The sequence below is a fragment of the Filicampus tigris genome, chromosome 12 (assembly GCF_054856515.1).
Source record: "Filicampus tigris isolate MCC_2025a chromosome 12, RoL_Ftig_1.0, whole genome shotgun sequence".
Lineage (NCBI taxonomy): Eukaryota > Metazoa > Chordata > Actinopteri > Syngnathiformes > Syngnathidae > Filicampus > Filicampus tigris.
The window spans coordinates 1164912-1182505 of NC_141228.1; the positions used below are offsets into that span (position 1 = coordinate 1164912).

General features: G+C 40.9%; 1 protein-coding gene across 1 annotated transcript; it reads left to right on the plus strand.

Moving 5' to 3' along the window:
- Positions 1-2174: 2174 nt before the first annotated feature.
- On the plus strand, positions 2175-17012 carry gorab (golgin, rab6-interacting). Its single transcript, XM_086048425.1, has 5 exons — positions 2175-2376; positions 2454-2763; positions 2914-3015; positions 3344-3484; positions 16094-17012. The coding sequence occupies exons 1-5, from the start codon at positions 2322-2324 to the stop codon at positions 16500-16502; spliced, it is 1017 nt and encodes a 338-aa protein (XP_085904551.1). The 5' UTR covers positions 2175-2321; the 3' UTR covers positions 16503-17012.
- The last annotated feature ends 582 nt before the right edge of the window (positions 17013-17594 follow it).

Below are 17594 nucleotides of genomic sequence, written 5' to 3' on the forward strand. Positions count from 1 at the left end.
ATTTGTTGACAATATGTTTGATAATATTGTCTTAAGCATACAAAATGCTCAAACATGTTTTAATGTTTGTACGCCTGACAGACTTGTTATATGTGTTTTTGTTTCACATCACTGTGGTGCATGTGTATTTCACAAAACATAACATTAGTCAAAAGACTCACACCATGGTCATCTTTGAATAAAGAAAAAAAATCAAAAAGTGATGATGGCCCCACCACTCCTTGTGACTCTCCTGCTTTTTAGGCAAAGAATCCCCACCCCTCTCCACCTCAAAAGCACCTAACTTATTCCCCCATCCCATCAGTGATTATCTGACGAAGTCTGAGGTAAAGATCTGTGATTTCATACACATCATCAGGCATTGCCAGGTTGTACTCAGTCATAAGTTCCATAGATAAGTGAAACAAATCCTCATCACACTGATAGTCCTTAAAACAGCACTCCTCTCGACATAATTCTATTTTAATTTGATCAGCTGGCCACAAGAAATTCTGAGCCCCATAAAGGTTTGGTACTGCATACATTATGGAAGGTCGACCACTTGGAGCCCGAGGATTGTTGTTTGCTCTTATGCAATGATCATTCCAAGCAGATATAACTTCATTCAGTTCCTCCTATAAAATTGACAGAAAAAGAGGGAAAACGTATCACGTACTGGCATAGATGCAAATCGTTTGGCTTTTCAGGATGATATAGTACCTGTATTTTGTTCTGGAAGAAAAACTTGATCAGTAATTTGTCAATAAAGCTGTCAACAAAGTAGCCATCTTTTTTCATCTGGTCAAAATGGTCCATCCAGAACTTAACACATCCACTTCCCCAGAGTGCACCACCAACGTTCAATCCTCTGATTGCCTGTGCTCGGACTAAGGATGACACTCTGCAAAGTTCTCATTTTCACCACTGTGCAAAAACCTTTGCATATCTGCAACGTGGATATTCTCAGTTCCGTGATCTAACCTTACTTTCTGAGGGCATCCATTGATCTCAGTAATAGTGTCAATAAAATAACCTGCGATGACATGCGGGTTGGTCGACTAGTTAGCACGTCCGCCTCACAGTTCAGAGGTCGTGGGTTCGATCCCGAGCCCGGCCTCTCTGTGTGGAGTTTGCATGTTCTACCCGTGCCTGCGTGGGTTTTCTCCGGGTACTCCGGTTTCCTCCCACATTCCAAAAACGTGCATGGTAAGTTGATTGGACTCTCTAAATTGCCCCTAGGTGTGATTGTGAGTGCGGATGTTTGTCTCTGTGTGCCCTGCGATTGGCTGGCAACCAATTCAGGGTGTCCCCTGCCTACTGCCCGAAGACAGCTGGGATAGGATCCAGCACGCCCCGTGACCCTTGAGAGGATAAGCGGTATTGATAATGGATGGATGGATGGACATGCGGGTTATTGTTAGTTTTGTATGCTTCCAGCCATATCATTTTCCTGGAGAAGCCATCAATGTAACCACTAATGCCTATTCCGTAAGGCTTCAGTTTGTCATAGCCATCTAAATGTCATACATAATTTGGCCCATGACTCACGCTCACACTCTCAAACGGTTGCTCGCACGCAGCTCTACCCCATTCCCGTCCATAAGTCGCATCAATTGATGCACAATTTCTCTGTCGGTAATAATCACGGCCATCCAACATTTTTGATGCATCCACCTGTAGCCGTGTTGCTTGCCAGACGTTTGCAGCTGATTGTCGATGAAGTCTGCAACTTCGGCTTCATTCGTTTTGTTGCATCTCCTCCACAATTTCTTACTCTGTAGCTTTCTCTCCGTGGTCCGAAGGCTTAGTTTAATTTTGTGAGTTTCCTCCAAAACAACTAAAATGTCACGGTTTGTAAATCCCCGCTTGAAGTAGTCTTTGATGATAATGTTCTTGTTGTATACATATCGACTAAGCTAGTTTTGTATCGCCTTCTTCTAACCGCGGCTCAATGTACTGGCGGGAATGGGCTTCTTCCAAAGTAACATTTTTTTAACCTGCGGGAATGGGCTTCTTCCAAAAATCTATTTATTTATTTATTTTTTTTACTGGCGTTTTTTTTTTTTTTTTTTTTTTTTTTTTTTTAACACTCGTGTTGTTGCAGTTGTAGTTGCAGTTGTAGTTTTTTTTTTTTCATTCAGGCCTGTCTTGGGACAACTTTTTTTTGCTAGTCCCTGACGTGGCATCATCACGTGGGCACCAACCATAAATACAGAAACATGGCTGCCGACTGAAGGCTTCGTGGGCGCTGTCAAGACATTACAAGCTGATTTGCTCTGTCCTGTAACTGAAGTTGACTAGCTCACCCATTCTGTTGTAAGTTTGAAAAAAATGATGACAAAATGAGCGGTTGGGCTGGCTTTTCAGAAGATGAACTGCGGAGATTGCAGCAAAAAGGTATTCACTCACGTTTAACTTTTCTCATTTATAAAATGTTTGTTTTGATTCGCTGCAAAAGAACATCGTCGTTACAGACTCTGTGATAGCAAGCAAGAGCAAACTACGACCACCCAGCCGGAGTCGGCAACAACAGCAAAGAACGAAGATATTGCAGCGAGCCGCTCAGGAATGCACTGGATTAGTGTCCGTCGAACTTCCATCGGAGCAGCAGCTCAATAAGCTGTCGTCGAGGAGTGAGCGTGATCACATTGCATCAGGAGGTCCGTCTGGCAAAAGCAATGCGCAGCAGAGTCTCATCGAGGAAAAGACGCAAGAAACTTGTATAGCAGCTGCAGACAAGCGAAATCCGGTAGTGAAGGAGCTTGAGAAACAAGAGATTGAATTGTTAGTAGTTTTGTTTTCCCTATTATTAGGTCAAATTTGACTCAAATTGTTAATAATAAATGGCCTTGTTTTTAATTTAAGGTTAATGGATGGGTATTTAAAAAAACAAAAACAAACAAACCAAAAAAAACATTGCTTACATTGTTGCAGTCGAGACAAGAATCGCCTGGAGCAACTGCAACGGGAACAAAAGATTATAGAAGAAAGGAATAAGCGCACGAAGGATCTGCTTGTGAAAACTATAGCTGAAAAGTAAGTGGATAGGTACAATGCAGGGTTATGGCTGTAATGTCTAAAGCGGGGGTCTTCAATTCTGTTCCTTGAGGGCTGTTTTTCTGGATGTTTTCCATCCCCCCTGCTGCAACACACTTGATTAAAATTATTAGGATCGTGAGCAAGCTTCTGCAGACTTTGCTGGTTATCTGATCATTTGAATCAGGTGTGTTGCAGCAAGGAGAGATGGAAAATATGCAGGAAACCGTCCCTCGAGGAACAGGATTGAAGACCCCTGGTCTAAGGACTAAGAAAAAGAACTTTAATTTTGACAAGTTTGTAGCCTCAATCTTGTTGTTCTGTGTAGGTCCAAACAAACTCAAGCTGAGGCTGTGAAGCTGAAGAGAATCCAGAAAGAGCTGCAAGCCCTTGATGACATGGTTTCCAATGACATCAGCATTTTGAGAGGAAAGATCGAGCAAGCCAGCTGGGACTACACTACTGCCAGGTAGCAACTTCGGTTGCTGACACGTAGATACAGTGTAGACATGAGCCATTATACCATCAATAGTTCAACTTAAAGTGTACCTGTAGTGGTCAGAAGGAAAAATATATATGGTTTATCAAGAAAAATAGCATCTGAACGTGTTAGGGTTACACTGGTTGTATTAAAGCAAGCTAATAATGGCTCGTGGGACCTTCCTTTTCTGAGACACCATGGCAGCAAACACGCGCAGGCATACGGTACCTGCTACTTGTTGGCTCTTGGCAGTGGAGCCGCAGTATAGCGCCGTTGAAAGGTGAGCCTGTATCGCCATTTGCTGCTGCAGGCAGTACCTGCTCACACAGACTTCTGGTCTATTAAAAAGCTATCATGGCAGAATGCAATGCATATCTATGGATATGTGCAATATCAATATCAATGGATATGCTCAATAACAAGGGAAAACCCCCAATCATAAGCAGTAATTGGCCATTAAAAAGGAATGCCGAGTGAGTTAGGGCTGCGTGATATTTCAAGATCAATATGTATCTCTACAGACACATGATCGACATCAATATGAAATGCCTTTGATACAATATTCGATTGAGAAGTATTACAAAATAAACACGACCGTGGCTTTGTGTGTGTAACTTTGTGGCACAGCCACCTCCAAACAAGATACATCAGTTAAAACAATGAAGAAGCCACTAAACCAACCAAGCAGAAGCACCCAAAGCAATGAAGAACAAGCTAAATCAATGACAAAGAAGTCCACGCATACCCATGCGGAACCATAGAGTGGAGTAACTTCATTCAAATAAATGATCGGTCGACTCAGTACAACTCTTACAGTAAGATTACATTGTGCATACGAACCCAATTAAACACTTCCGGGTGGAGACATGGTGTACAAGTAAAGGAGTTCCCTTTGACGTGCTGGCGCCAATGTTAGCCATGTCTGACCCTCGGCATCGCACTCCAGTCAAAATCAGGCAAGTAAAATATGAATGGACTATGGCAATAATAAGCCCCTAAAAAGATAGAGTAGTCCTTAGACCATGGGTCGGCAACCTTTTAATACTCAAAGAGCCATTTCGTCACAGAAAACACTGGGAGCCGCAAACATTTATTGACATCTGAAATGGAAAAAAAAAAAATATATATATATATATATATATATATATATATATATATATATATATCTTTACACTGAAATCCATGCAGTCCATCCATGTTTCAGAAAACTAAATGTTATTTATTAATTGAGCACATTTTGAACTCTCAAAAAGGCACAAATCGCAGAGTTGAAGGTCTCTTTCAAATGAATGGGTTAAAAAGCTAACGTATCCATCCAGCAAACAACAATGCTGTGAACCGTAGGGATGTAACGATTTACATAAAATCGATATAAATGCTTAAAATATGCATCGATGTAAAATAAAAAATAAAAGAAGCGATTCGCAACGCCATGTTAAGTATAGGGCGGCACGGTGGTCGACTGGTTAGCACGTCCGCCTCACAGTTCAGAGGTCGTGGGTTCGATCCCGGCTCCGGCCTCCCTGTGTGGAGTTTGCATGTTCTCCCCGTGCCTGCGTGGGTTTTCTCCGGGTACTCCGGTTTCCTCCCACATTCCAAAAACATGCATGGTAAGTTGATTGGACACTCTAAATTGCCCCTAGATGTGATTGTGAGTGCGGATGTTTGTCTCTGTGTGCCCTGCGATTGGCTGGCAACCAATTCAGGGTGTCCCCTGCCTACTGCCCAAAGACAGCTGGGATAGGCTCCAGCACGCCCCGCGACCCTTGTGAGGAGAAGCGGTACAGATAATGGATGGATGGATGTTAAGTATAGGCGCTCTCTCATGTCATACCTTGTCTGCAGCGCACATGTACAGCAGTGGTAATCCGGGTCATGCATGATGTAAATAGAAGCATTGTGGGTAATGGTTTCATGGCTATTGGCTAATCGAGTGAAAGTTAACAACAGAATATAAAAGTCCGGGCACATTTCACAAAATTAATTAAATCTCCCTTTCATGGCATCTCGGCGGTGATAAACGAGCATCTGAAAAAGGAAGCACGTTTTGGCTGATGCCCGATTTCTATTATGATATTAGGGTTGTTTCTAGAAGCTAGCTAGTTAGCACACACAGGCTACGGTGTGCGTCTGAATGCCGCACGCATGTCCTCTTGTGGTACGCTAACATTTTGTATGGACTATGGAGTCATTAGTCAGCAAATTCAATGTTTATTAAAAACCAAAACACAGTTTTTGTATACCCGCGATCCCACGGTTGACATCTAACAGCAAGAGAGGATGTTAACATGCGCTGCCTCACAGCCACTGTGACCAGTACCGAATGTTGCGTTTAAGAACTCGGAAATTCCACCACTCAAAGTTAACATAACATGACTTATTTTCCACAAACCCTTAATGGCAACACCAAACAATAAAAGACATACCTAGGTCATTAGAATATATAGTACTAATTTAGAGTTCCTCTTAATCTTTAAAGTTTTTTTTTTTTTCATTTCGGGTGGATACTTGTACCACATTTTGAATGAGTAGATCTAATTACCGGTATGCATATTAGAGAAGCAAAACAAAATGTTTCGGATCAGGGTTGAATAAAAAACAAATTAAAAATGAATACAAGTGTTTAGTTTAGTTTTATTTAAGTAAGTTTACTAAGTTTACTCATATGATTTCACTCTCTTCTACATTAAAAAAAAGTCTTGGTGCCCAAGAAAAGTTAAATATGTTTACAAGTATTTCTTTTAGTATTTAGGGTTCCATTTTTAAAATGCTCAAAACATTTACAGCTAAAAAAAAAAAAAAATTGAGGCCACAGTATTTATTACCTTCAATTTCAATTACTCCATCATTTATAATCATGTCAGGAATGTTGGTTCAAGTTTAATGTACTTTCATGTTAATTGTCTTTATTGTTCTTTTGTGCATATCTTAATAAAATCTAGTCTAGCTGTAAGCTACCGATGGTGGTATAAGAGCCTGGTGCGATTATGCCGCGATTTATCGCTGCTCGATTATGAAAAAAATATTAATCACGATTATTTTGGTAGTACAGTAATTGAATTCATGATTATTCAAATGATCTTTTATTTTCTGGTACAAAACAAGAAAATGTTTAAATGTAAAAAAATATAAATACAAATCCATTTCTTTGAAACACAAATTATGTAAGTTTCAAGCAAAATTTATTACAAAATAAAAGGTGCAAATGTATAAATTAAAGTATGATTTCCTTGTGTGTCAACAAACATAGTGCGTTAGATATAAATGCATATATATTGCATATATTTAACCTTTTTTTACGATTATGCCAATTTTGTAATCGTGGAGTGTAATAATCGTAATTGTAATTGAATTTTGATTAATTGCACAGTTCTACGATAGCCCTATGCGATTTACATATGAACCGATTAGTCGACTAGTCACGACTACTGTAAAATACAATACAATACAATTTTATTTATATAGCGCATTTCATAACAGCTAGAGCTGTAACAAAGCACTTTACAAACAATACAATAAATAAAAAACAATAAAAGGCTGTGATACACGTATTGATAAATATAGATATAAATAATATGAAATATAAATATAAATAAGTAAAGCCAAATAGTTTGTGGCAGCCCTACTTGACACGCTTGCATAAACATCATTGCGTATTGCGTTTGTGGATGGCTGCAGCACCGCACTAGTGCACAGAAACAAGCATGGTAGAGAGTTTAAAAAAATTGAATCAAATTGAAAATCGGGAACCGAAAATCGAATCGAATCATGGCTTTAGTGAACAGTTACATCCCTAGTGAACTGTTATCCTTTGGGATTTTGGAGCGTGTAGTGTTGACCTGATTTCAAAAATACAATGGAAAAAAAGAGCACTATTTCACTGAATAATGAAAATAAATATTTGCAAAATTGATTATTTATTTTGCCTAGCTAATGGGACTTCTGCTCCTGAACCTCGATAAATCGATGTTTTTTTGTGTTTTTTTGTGTAAGCGTTCATAATACATTATAAATGCAACCAAGGTTGCTATTTATAAATAAGGTTCCTATTTCGTGTGTGTGAACATAATGCGTCCCTAAAGTGACCCGCATGCGCAGAAGAAGAGACTACCTATTATTTAACGGAAGTAAATGTGATCCAGCTTGTCGCGGCATTTCGACAGCTGAGCGATTCGGTAGTAGGTAGAAATACTGGATTTGGGGAAAATGATGAGGTGAATCTTTGCAATCCAATTTCATGGCGACGTCACGGAAGATGATGTCACGTCATATCCGCGCGTAAAAAATGAGCCGATCTGAGCCGTGGCTAAATTATTACTATCACCATACATGTCCAAGTGGGATAAAAGTAAAATCAAATATAAAGTCAATGCTGTTTTTCAAAACAACTTTGCAGATTCAATCTCCCAGCTGCTAGTACTTTGCCTCCGCTCATGAGGACCCCATTTATGGTTGCGAATGACATCAATGTCTGATATATGCTTATGGAAAGTGCTTTGTTACAACTCTAGCTGTTATGAAATTTGCAATATAAATAAAATTGTATTGTATTGTATTGTAAATAATCTACACTTCAATTGGACATGTAGAATTTATTTTCCCAAGACAAATAAGGATCCTTAAGGATGAAAGAGCCGCATGCGGCTTCGGAGGCGTGGGTTGATGACCCCTGCCGTAGACGGTTGGTCAACGCGATTGCATGTACTGCAGGAGAGTATTAGTTAACTCCACTTATACACCTTCATTCAATGTTCATATAGTGTAACTATTAACGATACTGCTTTGCCGTAGCATCCAAAGCAAATAATAATTTACAATACAATGCTGGGGGGAGCAACTTTACTCATGACACTACATTACAATGTAAACAAAAACAGTTAATTGTTTATTTAACATTTTATTTTTTAGGTTAAAAAAACAATTATCAATATTGACTGAAATGATGGCGGCACGGTGGTCGACTGGTTAGCACGTCCGCCTCACAGTTCAGAGGTCGTGGGTTCGATCCCGGCTCCGGCCTCCCTGTGTGGAGTTTGCATGTTCTCCCCGTGCCTGCGTGGGTTTTCTCCGGGCACTCCGGTTTCCTCCCACATTCCAAAAACATGCATGGTAAGTTGATTGGATACTCTAAATTGGCCCTAGGTGTGATTGTGAGTGCGGATGTTTGTCGATGTGTGCCCTGCGATTGGCTGGCAACCAGTTCAGGGTGTCCCCCGCCTACTGCCCAAAGACAGCTGGGATAGGCTCCAGCACGCCCCGCGACCCTTGTGAGGAGAAGCGGTACAGATAATGGATGGATGGATGGACTGAAATGATATACTTAATTGTGAAAATAAATCCAGCCAGATCACCCCAGCTCTACTAAGCACATTGTTTAAAAAGTTGGATTGTGTTATATGAAATACTTATATTATGATATACTTTTCAGTTATATCACCCAGCCTTAGTAGAGTATTTCCAGATTCGAGTGTTGCGTGCACACAAACACACACACACACATGCGCACGCACGTACACTTGCATGTCTCACAAACCTATCAACTTATACGTTTTCCCTGTATTTCATAAGTTTTTTGACCATTTCCAATTGTGTAAGCTGTATAACAATTTTTGTATGGGAATTTTTTTTTTTTTTTAAAAACTCGTTTTTTGTTAGACCGATCTCGTCTTGCCCATTTCGGCTCTAATCCGGTGTGTCCGGCCAAGCAAAGAACCCCGCAACACCCCCCCGTTGAGCGATAAACACTGTGTCTGTGTAAGATTCTATGTAGAAATGTCTGTTCCGTTTCACGCATCTCTCCTGCTGTGCGATAAATACTGTGTACGATTATATATAGATACTGTGTAAGATTATATACAGAAATGTATGGGCAAATGACAACTTTTGTAAGACTGTGTGACTTGTGTACCTGTATGTGGGCAAAAGCCCATGCGCGATGTGACACCCCACCGCATTCGAGAACAAAACACGAAAGCGTTTAAAATAGACCATTTCAAAGATGTAAAAAAATGGGCTTCTGACTGTGCTTAGTCTGACTATTTTTTTTTAGTTTCCCCTCTATTGTTTATTGCCTACAAAATGGGCGTCTGTCATGGATGGACCGTCACATAGGTGGAATGATCATGGTGTCAAAAATAAATAAATAAATAAATAATAATTAAACAGCCATGTGCATGTGTGTACTGTATTTTCCAGGCTATAAGCCGCATCGTTATATAAGCCGCACCCACGCTATTTTTTTTTAAAAAGAATATTTTGGTAAAAAACTTAAATAAGCCGCACCTTTATATAAGCCGCACCTCTCTATGTTGAAAACTTTTATATTTACTGCATTTACAGAACGTCTATGAACTGTCAATATACATGTATGTACCTGAGCAGATTCTTTCCTAACAGTGCCTTTTAACACTGCAGCAACGTTGTTGATTAAAACAGAAGAGAACCAAGAGAAAATAAACAGTACTTATCTTCATTTCACTGCCGACTGCCGCTCCAGTTTGTCAGCTAATGTCCACCAGACTCCACCATCTATTGTTCTTCTACATACGCACCTGTCTTGTTTTATGTTAATAAAGTCAGCCAATCTAACACATGACATGCTAAATCAACAATAACATTTCACATCGAAGCAACAGAACAGACGTAACATCAGCCAATCGCATTCATCAATCGCACTTCACGGACCTCTAGGAAAACATAGAATCAAAGCATTACAGCACCTAATGCAATAACCTAGTCTATGGCGCCCTCGCCTGTTGAACTCCTCCACCTGCAGTCACATCCAGTTGATGGGAAATGTATTGTATTGAATTGTACTGTCATTCCGGTTAGAGCGCCCTGAGCCGTGGAAGAAAAATCCGGAATAGCCGCACCGGACTATAAGCCGCATGGCTCAAAATCTAGGAAAAAAGTCGCGGCTTATAGTCTGGAAAATACGGTAATATGCCATTTAAAAAAAAAACGGTAAAAATGTCATATTCATTATCCGTCACCAGTAAGAAGCTACACACAAGGTTGTAGTTGTTCTCTTGAGCACAACTCATGCCTACCTGTGGCCCCTTCGACACCAACAAAAGCACCAGCATCAATGGCTGACCATGTCTGTGACCTGAAAGTGCGAGTGTGCACTTTCATAGTAGAGCACGACCTCTCCCTAACCATGTCACAACTGTTTGTGGAGCTAATCCAAGCATGCACTATTGATAAGAATGTACTGTCAAAACTAGGGGTGTGCTCAAAATATTGATACCTAGATACAGTATGTACCGATATTAGCCCATTAAGGCCTAAAGCACCTGGCTCAACAGCTCCCCAAAACCTAAGGTTGTCTTTGGAATTACCCTTGAAAACCTGAAGTTTTCCCAGAAATTCAACACCTACAAAATAATGAATATCTCAGCTCCTGTAGCAGACAGAAACATAATTACAAAAGACTTTGAGACCTTAGACATGTGGCTTGCACACAGGCCTGAGTTTATTCATTTTTGTATCAATCGAAGATGTAAAAATAGTGTCAGTGCAAGAGAAGCACTATTTTTAATTTCCAAAAATCGAGTGGTAATTACCATCCTCTATTCTGTTACAAAGACGTTGATATTGTCAGTCTACAAACATATATCTTAACTAGTGCTGTCAAATTTACAGCATTATCAGGCAATAATTACATTTTGTAATTGATCGCGTCAAAATATTTGAAGCATTTAACGCATGCGCAGAATGACCGCCGATGCATAATCCCACTCAGAAGTGCACAGTGTGCAGCAGAGGGGATGTGTGTCGCCCGCGGGAGTATAAAGAAGCATTTCGAAAGAAGGGGGCAGCTTTAAATCTCAGAAATGTGAATAAATCGGATGAGTAGAGAAGTGGGCTGTCTTGTTTGGCTTGAGAGGTAAGAATTAAACCAAGAAAGTGCTGAGCCCGAGATACCAACACACACTTCAAGGCATTCTAATAGTATGTATGATAGATGGTAGGGCTGGGCGATATGACCTCAAATCAATATCACGATAAATTGGGAAGTTTTACTTCAATAACGATAAATTCACAATAAAGTGAGCCACCCCACCCCACCACGCAGACCACTGTATATTTATGCCAGCTGAAAATAACTGCAGGAAATAGAAATAAACTGCTTATTTGTTGATTTATTGACCAACTGGCACACTTTACTTTCAATGAAATATAAAAGTATGAAAATCTCGTGTAACCATTCAGGTATAAACATTCATAATAGCTTGCATGACTTGAACAATGTCACACAGCGTTAATGTCTTTGTGGAGGTAATGTCTTTCGTAAACAAATATAAATATTGCCATGTGCAAAGGAGGTAGTGTGGCTTGTTAACAAAATGATCAACTTAAATAAATAATTAGATTAATTACTAATAATTGTAAATATCTATTGTCAAATGAAAGGTAGACAATGTTTTACATCTTTTTACCAAACATTTTAAATAGTGCCATGACCCATGTGCAAAAATGGAGGTGATCATGAGCCTGTGTCTTCATGTCGAGGGGTTGCCTCCCAAGCAGTCGCGTGCGTTATCCGACACCGCTTGCAACCGCCAGCTTCGGCGTGAGTGAAGCGGCATGAGAGCGTCAATGTTCAGCAAACAAAAAGTTTCAGCAAGGAGGCTGACTGCACAGCCGAGTGTGGCTGCCTTGGAACATACCATTTCGGCGGTTAGGTTCCACGGCGCGTTGTCGGTCGAAAAACCATTCCTCATTCAAATAAATGTGCACGTCGACTCATTCCCACTTCAGTCTCTGTAAATATCATGACTGGTGTTAAATGCCTCGCTCGTCCTAACCGTGATCAGCAAAGAAGCAGTGTGTTTTTGTTTTTTTTAATGATAAGAAGCAGTGTGCGCTCGTCCCAGCATAAATCTATGTAGCTATTGCTCACTTCCACATTTCCTCATTCTCATAAATCAGCCACCCAGAGGTTAATCCTTTTGATATGTTGAAGTGGGCATTAGTAGGGATCTCCACATAAATTTTCGTGCCAATTGATCGCTGTATTTGGACATTATAAGCAATGAAAGTACAATGATTTCCAATGGAGAGTTTGTAATCGGTTCCTCCAATGACTCCGACTGAACAAGGATAGAACGGTAGGGGGCGCGGCCATTCTCCTCATTAACAAGAGGCGTTATTCATGGAGTCACTTATGTCCTAATTTCTCCCAAATTTATTGATAAAATATAAAGTGACAACTCTTTCCATTTTCCTGATCAAAAAATACATAAAATGAACTTGTTAGTGAAAACATGGCCATCCCGGCCCCACCGTCCCTTTAACTTGTCCGTTGTGATGGTGAGCAGCTATGAGTATGTTGCGTTCAGGAAACTCTGGAGCTGCGAGAAGCAGCCCATACTGTATTTTTACCTTTCGTATGCTGAAATTTCTTTCGTAACAAGAGGCAATATTTTCCTGTTGAGGCGTTTCCTAACTTGAAAATTTTGTATGAAGAGACGCTCGTAAGTAGAGGTACCAGAAATGGTGGTGGATTTCGGTAGGCGCCAGCACTCTTCACCTGCACCAGTGAATATCCGGGGAACAGATGTTGAGAGAGTCTCAACTTACAAGTACCTGGGTGTTCATCTGAACAATAAACTGGACTGGAGCGACAACACAGACGCCTTCTATAGGAAGAGTCAGAGCAGACTCTTCCTACTCAGGAGACTGAGGTCTTTTGGGGTTCAGGGGACACTCCTCCGGAACTTTTATGACTCTGTGGTTGCATCGGTCATCTTCCAGGGAGTGGTCACCTGGGCAGGCGGCGTCTCGGCCCGGGACAAGAAGCGGGTGGACAAACTGGTCAGGAGGGCCGGCTCTGTCCTGGGCTGCTCCCTGGACTCTGTGGACTCGGTGGGGGACAGGAGGATGTTGGCCAAGCTGTCATCAATGCTGGACAACCCGGACCACCCCCTTCAGGGCACCCTAGCAGCACTCCACAGCTCCTTCAGTGACAGACTGTTACACCCTCGCTGTGCAAAGGAGAGATTCTGCCGTTCCTTCTTGCCTGCTGCTGTCAGACTTTTTAACAAGAACATTGTGTAGTCCCTACAAACTGGCGGACATTAGTGCAATTGTGCAGTCCTGCACCTCAGCTCATATCGTGCAATACCCAACATTCCCCACTACTGTAATACTGTGCAATACTCAACATTCCCCACTACTGTTACTCTAGTTTTATTTTTATCCAATGCTGTTCCTTACATTTCACTACAGCACTGCAGCACTGTCACTTAGAGTATTTTTCCTCTGTACTATGTACAGGCTAAAATGAGTGTTCCTCATACTTTTTATGTAGATGTATGTTGGTGTGTATATACATGTGTATTTACACATGTTACTGCGTATATTTACATAGGTTTGATCCTGAATGTTTGCCGTCAATGTTATACATTAATGGCTACATTATGCCGCCGTCCCTGTGTGACCTATATCTTTGCTGCTGTAACATTGAAAATGTACCCACTGTGGGATCAATAAAAGCATTTCTTATTCTTATTCTTATTCGTATTCTTATTCTTATTCTTATTCACTTTAATTAGAGTGTGTGCTTTAAATTCTTAGAGAACATAAAGGTACAAATAGTCGGCAAACATCGGCCGTTTGGCCGGTGATTTTGTCCGACGTTTGAAGGCACATAATCGGCCGATTTCATCGACAGGCAGATTAGTCAGTCGGGTCCTAATAACTAGCATCTTGTGTAATGTAAGTCAACAAACCAGCTAGAAATAGATCGGAAAAAAAGGTGAGGGCATGCTTGGTTATGCACTGATAGACTATTAAGCGATTGCTACTCTTCACAAGTTTTATAATCACCTTGCATGTTAGAAATAAACAAAATGGCTACAAATACAGTGGGTACGGAAAGTATTCAGACCCCATTTTTCAGTTTCTGTGTCATTGCAGCAATTTGCCCAAATCAAAAAAGTTCATTTTATTTCTCATTAATGTACACTCAACAACCCATCTTGACAGAAAAAAACGGAAATGTAGAAATGTATGCAAATTTATGAAAAAAAGAAAAACTGAAGTATATGGTCATAAGACCCTTTGCAGCGACTTTCATATCTAACTCACGTGCTGGCCATTTCTTCTGCTCCTTTATTCAAGCCCAGCTGTGTTTAATTCAACTGATTGGACTTGATTAGGAAAGGTAACAGGTCACAGTGCATGTCAGAGAAAATGAGACTCATGAGGTCGAAAGAACTGTCCAAGGAAATCAGAGACAGAATTGTGGCAAGGCATAGATCTGGCCATGGTTACAAAAGAATTTCTGCAGCACTCGATGTTCCTAAGTGGCCTCCATAATCCTCAAATGGAAGAAGTTTGGGACGACCACAACTCTTCCTTAGAACTGGCCGTCCAACCAAACTGAGCAATCGTGGGAGAAGAGCCTTGGTGCGAGAGGTAAAGAAGAACCCAAAGATCACTGTAGCTGAGCTCCACAGATGCAGTAGGGAGATGGGAGAAAGTTCCACAAAGCCACTATCACTGCAGCCCTCCACCAGTTGGAGCTTGATGGCCCGACGGAGGACTTTCCTCAGTGCAAGACACAGCCTGCCCGCATACAGTTTGCCAAAAAACACATGGACTCCCAGACTATGCGAAATAAGATTCTCTGGTCTGATGAGACCAAGAAGAACTTTTTGGTTTAAATCTAAGCGGTATGTGTGGATTAAAGCAGGCACTGCTCATCACCTGCCCAATACAATCCTTACAGTGAAACATGGTGGTGGGAGTATCATGTTGTGGGGCTGTTTTTCAGCTGCAAGGACAGGACGACTGGTTGCAATTGAAGGGAAGGTGAATGCGGCCAAGTACAGAGGAATCCTGGAGGGAAACCTCTTCCAGAGTACTCAGGACCTCAGACCGGGCCAAAGGTTCACCTTTCAATAGGACAATGACCCGAGGCACACAGCTAAAATCACAAAGGAGTGGCTTCAGAACAACTCTATGACCGTTCTTGACTGGCCCAGCCAGAGCCCTGACCTAAACCTGATTGAGCATCTCTGGAGAGACCTGAAAATGGCTGTCCACCACTGTTCACCATCCAACCTGACAGAACTGGAGGGGATCTGCAAGGAAGAATGGCAGGGTTCCCCCAAATCCAGGTGTGAAAAACTTGTTGCATCATTCCCAAGAAGACTCATGGCTGAACTAGCTCAAAAGGGTGCTTCTACTCAATAAAATGCATCAGAGTGTGGATACTTATGACCATATGATATTTCAGTTTTTATTTTTTAATAAATATGCAATTTCTATATTTCTGTTTTTTCTGTCAAGACGAGGCCCGGAGTGTGCATTAATGAGAAATCAAATGAACTCTTTTGATTTTAGCAAACACAGAAAGTGAAAAATTTCAAGAGGTCTGAATACTTTCCCGCTGTACTTCATTAAGTCAGGAAAATTGTCTTAAAGCAGCGTTCTATAATGAAGTAATTGGACACACGAATTGTCAAAATGAAGGCACGATTCGAAAGGCTAGTCTGTGTTAATGTCTTTGTTTAGTGAAGTTAACCGGTAATGTGATCCTTTAATGTCATTTTTTGTGTGGTTTAGATCTCCTTTTTTTCCTTCCAGGAAGCGGTACGACAAAGCAGAGACAGAGTATGTCATGGCCAAGTTAGACCTACAAAAGAAAACAGACACAAAGGAGCAGCTGACAGAGCACCTTTGTGCTATCATCCAACAAAACGAGCTACGCAAAGCCCTCAAGCTGGAGGAACTGATGCAGCAGTTGCAGCTTCAGGCCACTGAGGAGGAGCTAGGAAGACAGAAGATGGAAGAAGACAACATGAGAAGCCTTGAATTGCAAGCAAACGTGAAAGAACAGAATGGTGTCTTGGAGAGTCAGGAGGGAACAGTGCAATGGACACCCACAGAGGAGGAAAGCCAGAAGAAGGACGATGGCGTCCAGCTGGATCAATTGAGTGAAGAAGTACTGCCTGAAGAACATTGCAAAACAGAAGAAAAGGTGTTAACAGCCTGAAACAGTGGCTCATACATGAGCCATTGGCCATTCCTCAAAGATGGCGTCACAAACACTACAACATTGTACAGTATCACATTCAGATTATATTTACATGTTGATGTCTGACTCAAATATGTGTATTTTAAGTCCGCAGCAAACAAAGAAATTGACGTCACTGCTCCAAATCTTTTGAAAGAAATGCATTTCTATTACGTCTGTTACGCTTCTGCGCATGATGGCCAAACGCCCCACCCCACCACTTCCGTCAATGATTGTGTCGTCGTGTTTCCAAGCCTTGTGTTGTGACTAGGGCTGTCAAACGATTACAAATTTTAATCGAGTTAATTGCAATTTGAACTATCTCCAAAATATGCCATATTTTTCTGTAAATTGTTGTTGGGATGGAAAGATAAGACACAAGACGGATAGATACATTCAACCTACTGTTCATATGTAATGTTTCTTACTATAACAATAAATCTTAATGAGATGAAAATGAACATTTTTGAATTAAAATTAACAACATTCTTCCTGTAGTAGAGAATATTTTTATTAACAACAAAAACACAAAAGGGCCTCAGTGACAGAAGTATTTCAAATATGTGCAAACAAAGTGTGTGTTTAATGTACACATTTATATGTGGCCCTTGTAAGATTCTTAGTTTATGTTTTCTGAAGTGCACACGAGTGTGATTGGCTCATGACGAGTCAGTGTTATGTTCTGTTCAGCAGGTCACGTGTTAGATTAACTGACTTTATTAACACAAAACAAGACAGCCCTCTTCTCTACTCTTCAAACCAATTTAACCTAATTTCTGAGATTTAAAGCTGCCCTTTTCTTTCGAAATGCTTCTTTATACTCCCGCGGTTGACACGCGTCTGCTCTGCTGAACTTTTGAGTGGGCTCATGCATGGGCGGTCATTCTGCGCATGCATTAAATGCGTCAAATATTTTGATGCGATCAATAACAAAATTTAACTAGAGCTGCAAGCAGCTATAAAGGGCCCTCGCAGGCCTGGCAACGTTGGGGTCCCAGCACATTGGGATGATCGCACATCGGAATTGAATAATCTAAGTTCCAGCAGCTTCTGTAGTCAAGGTGAGTCCAA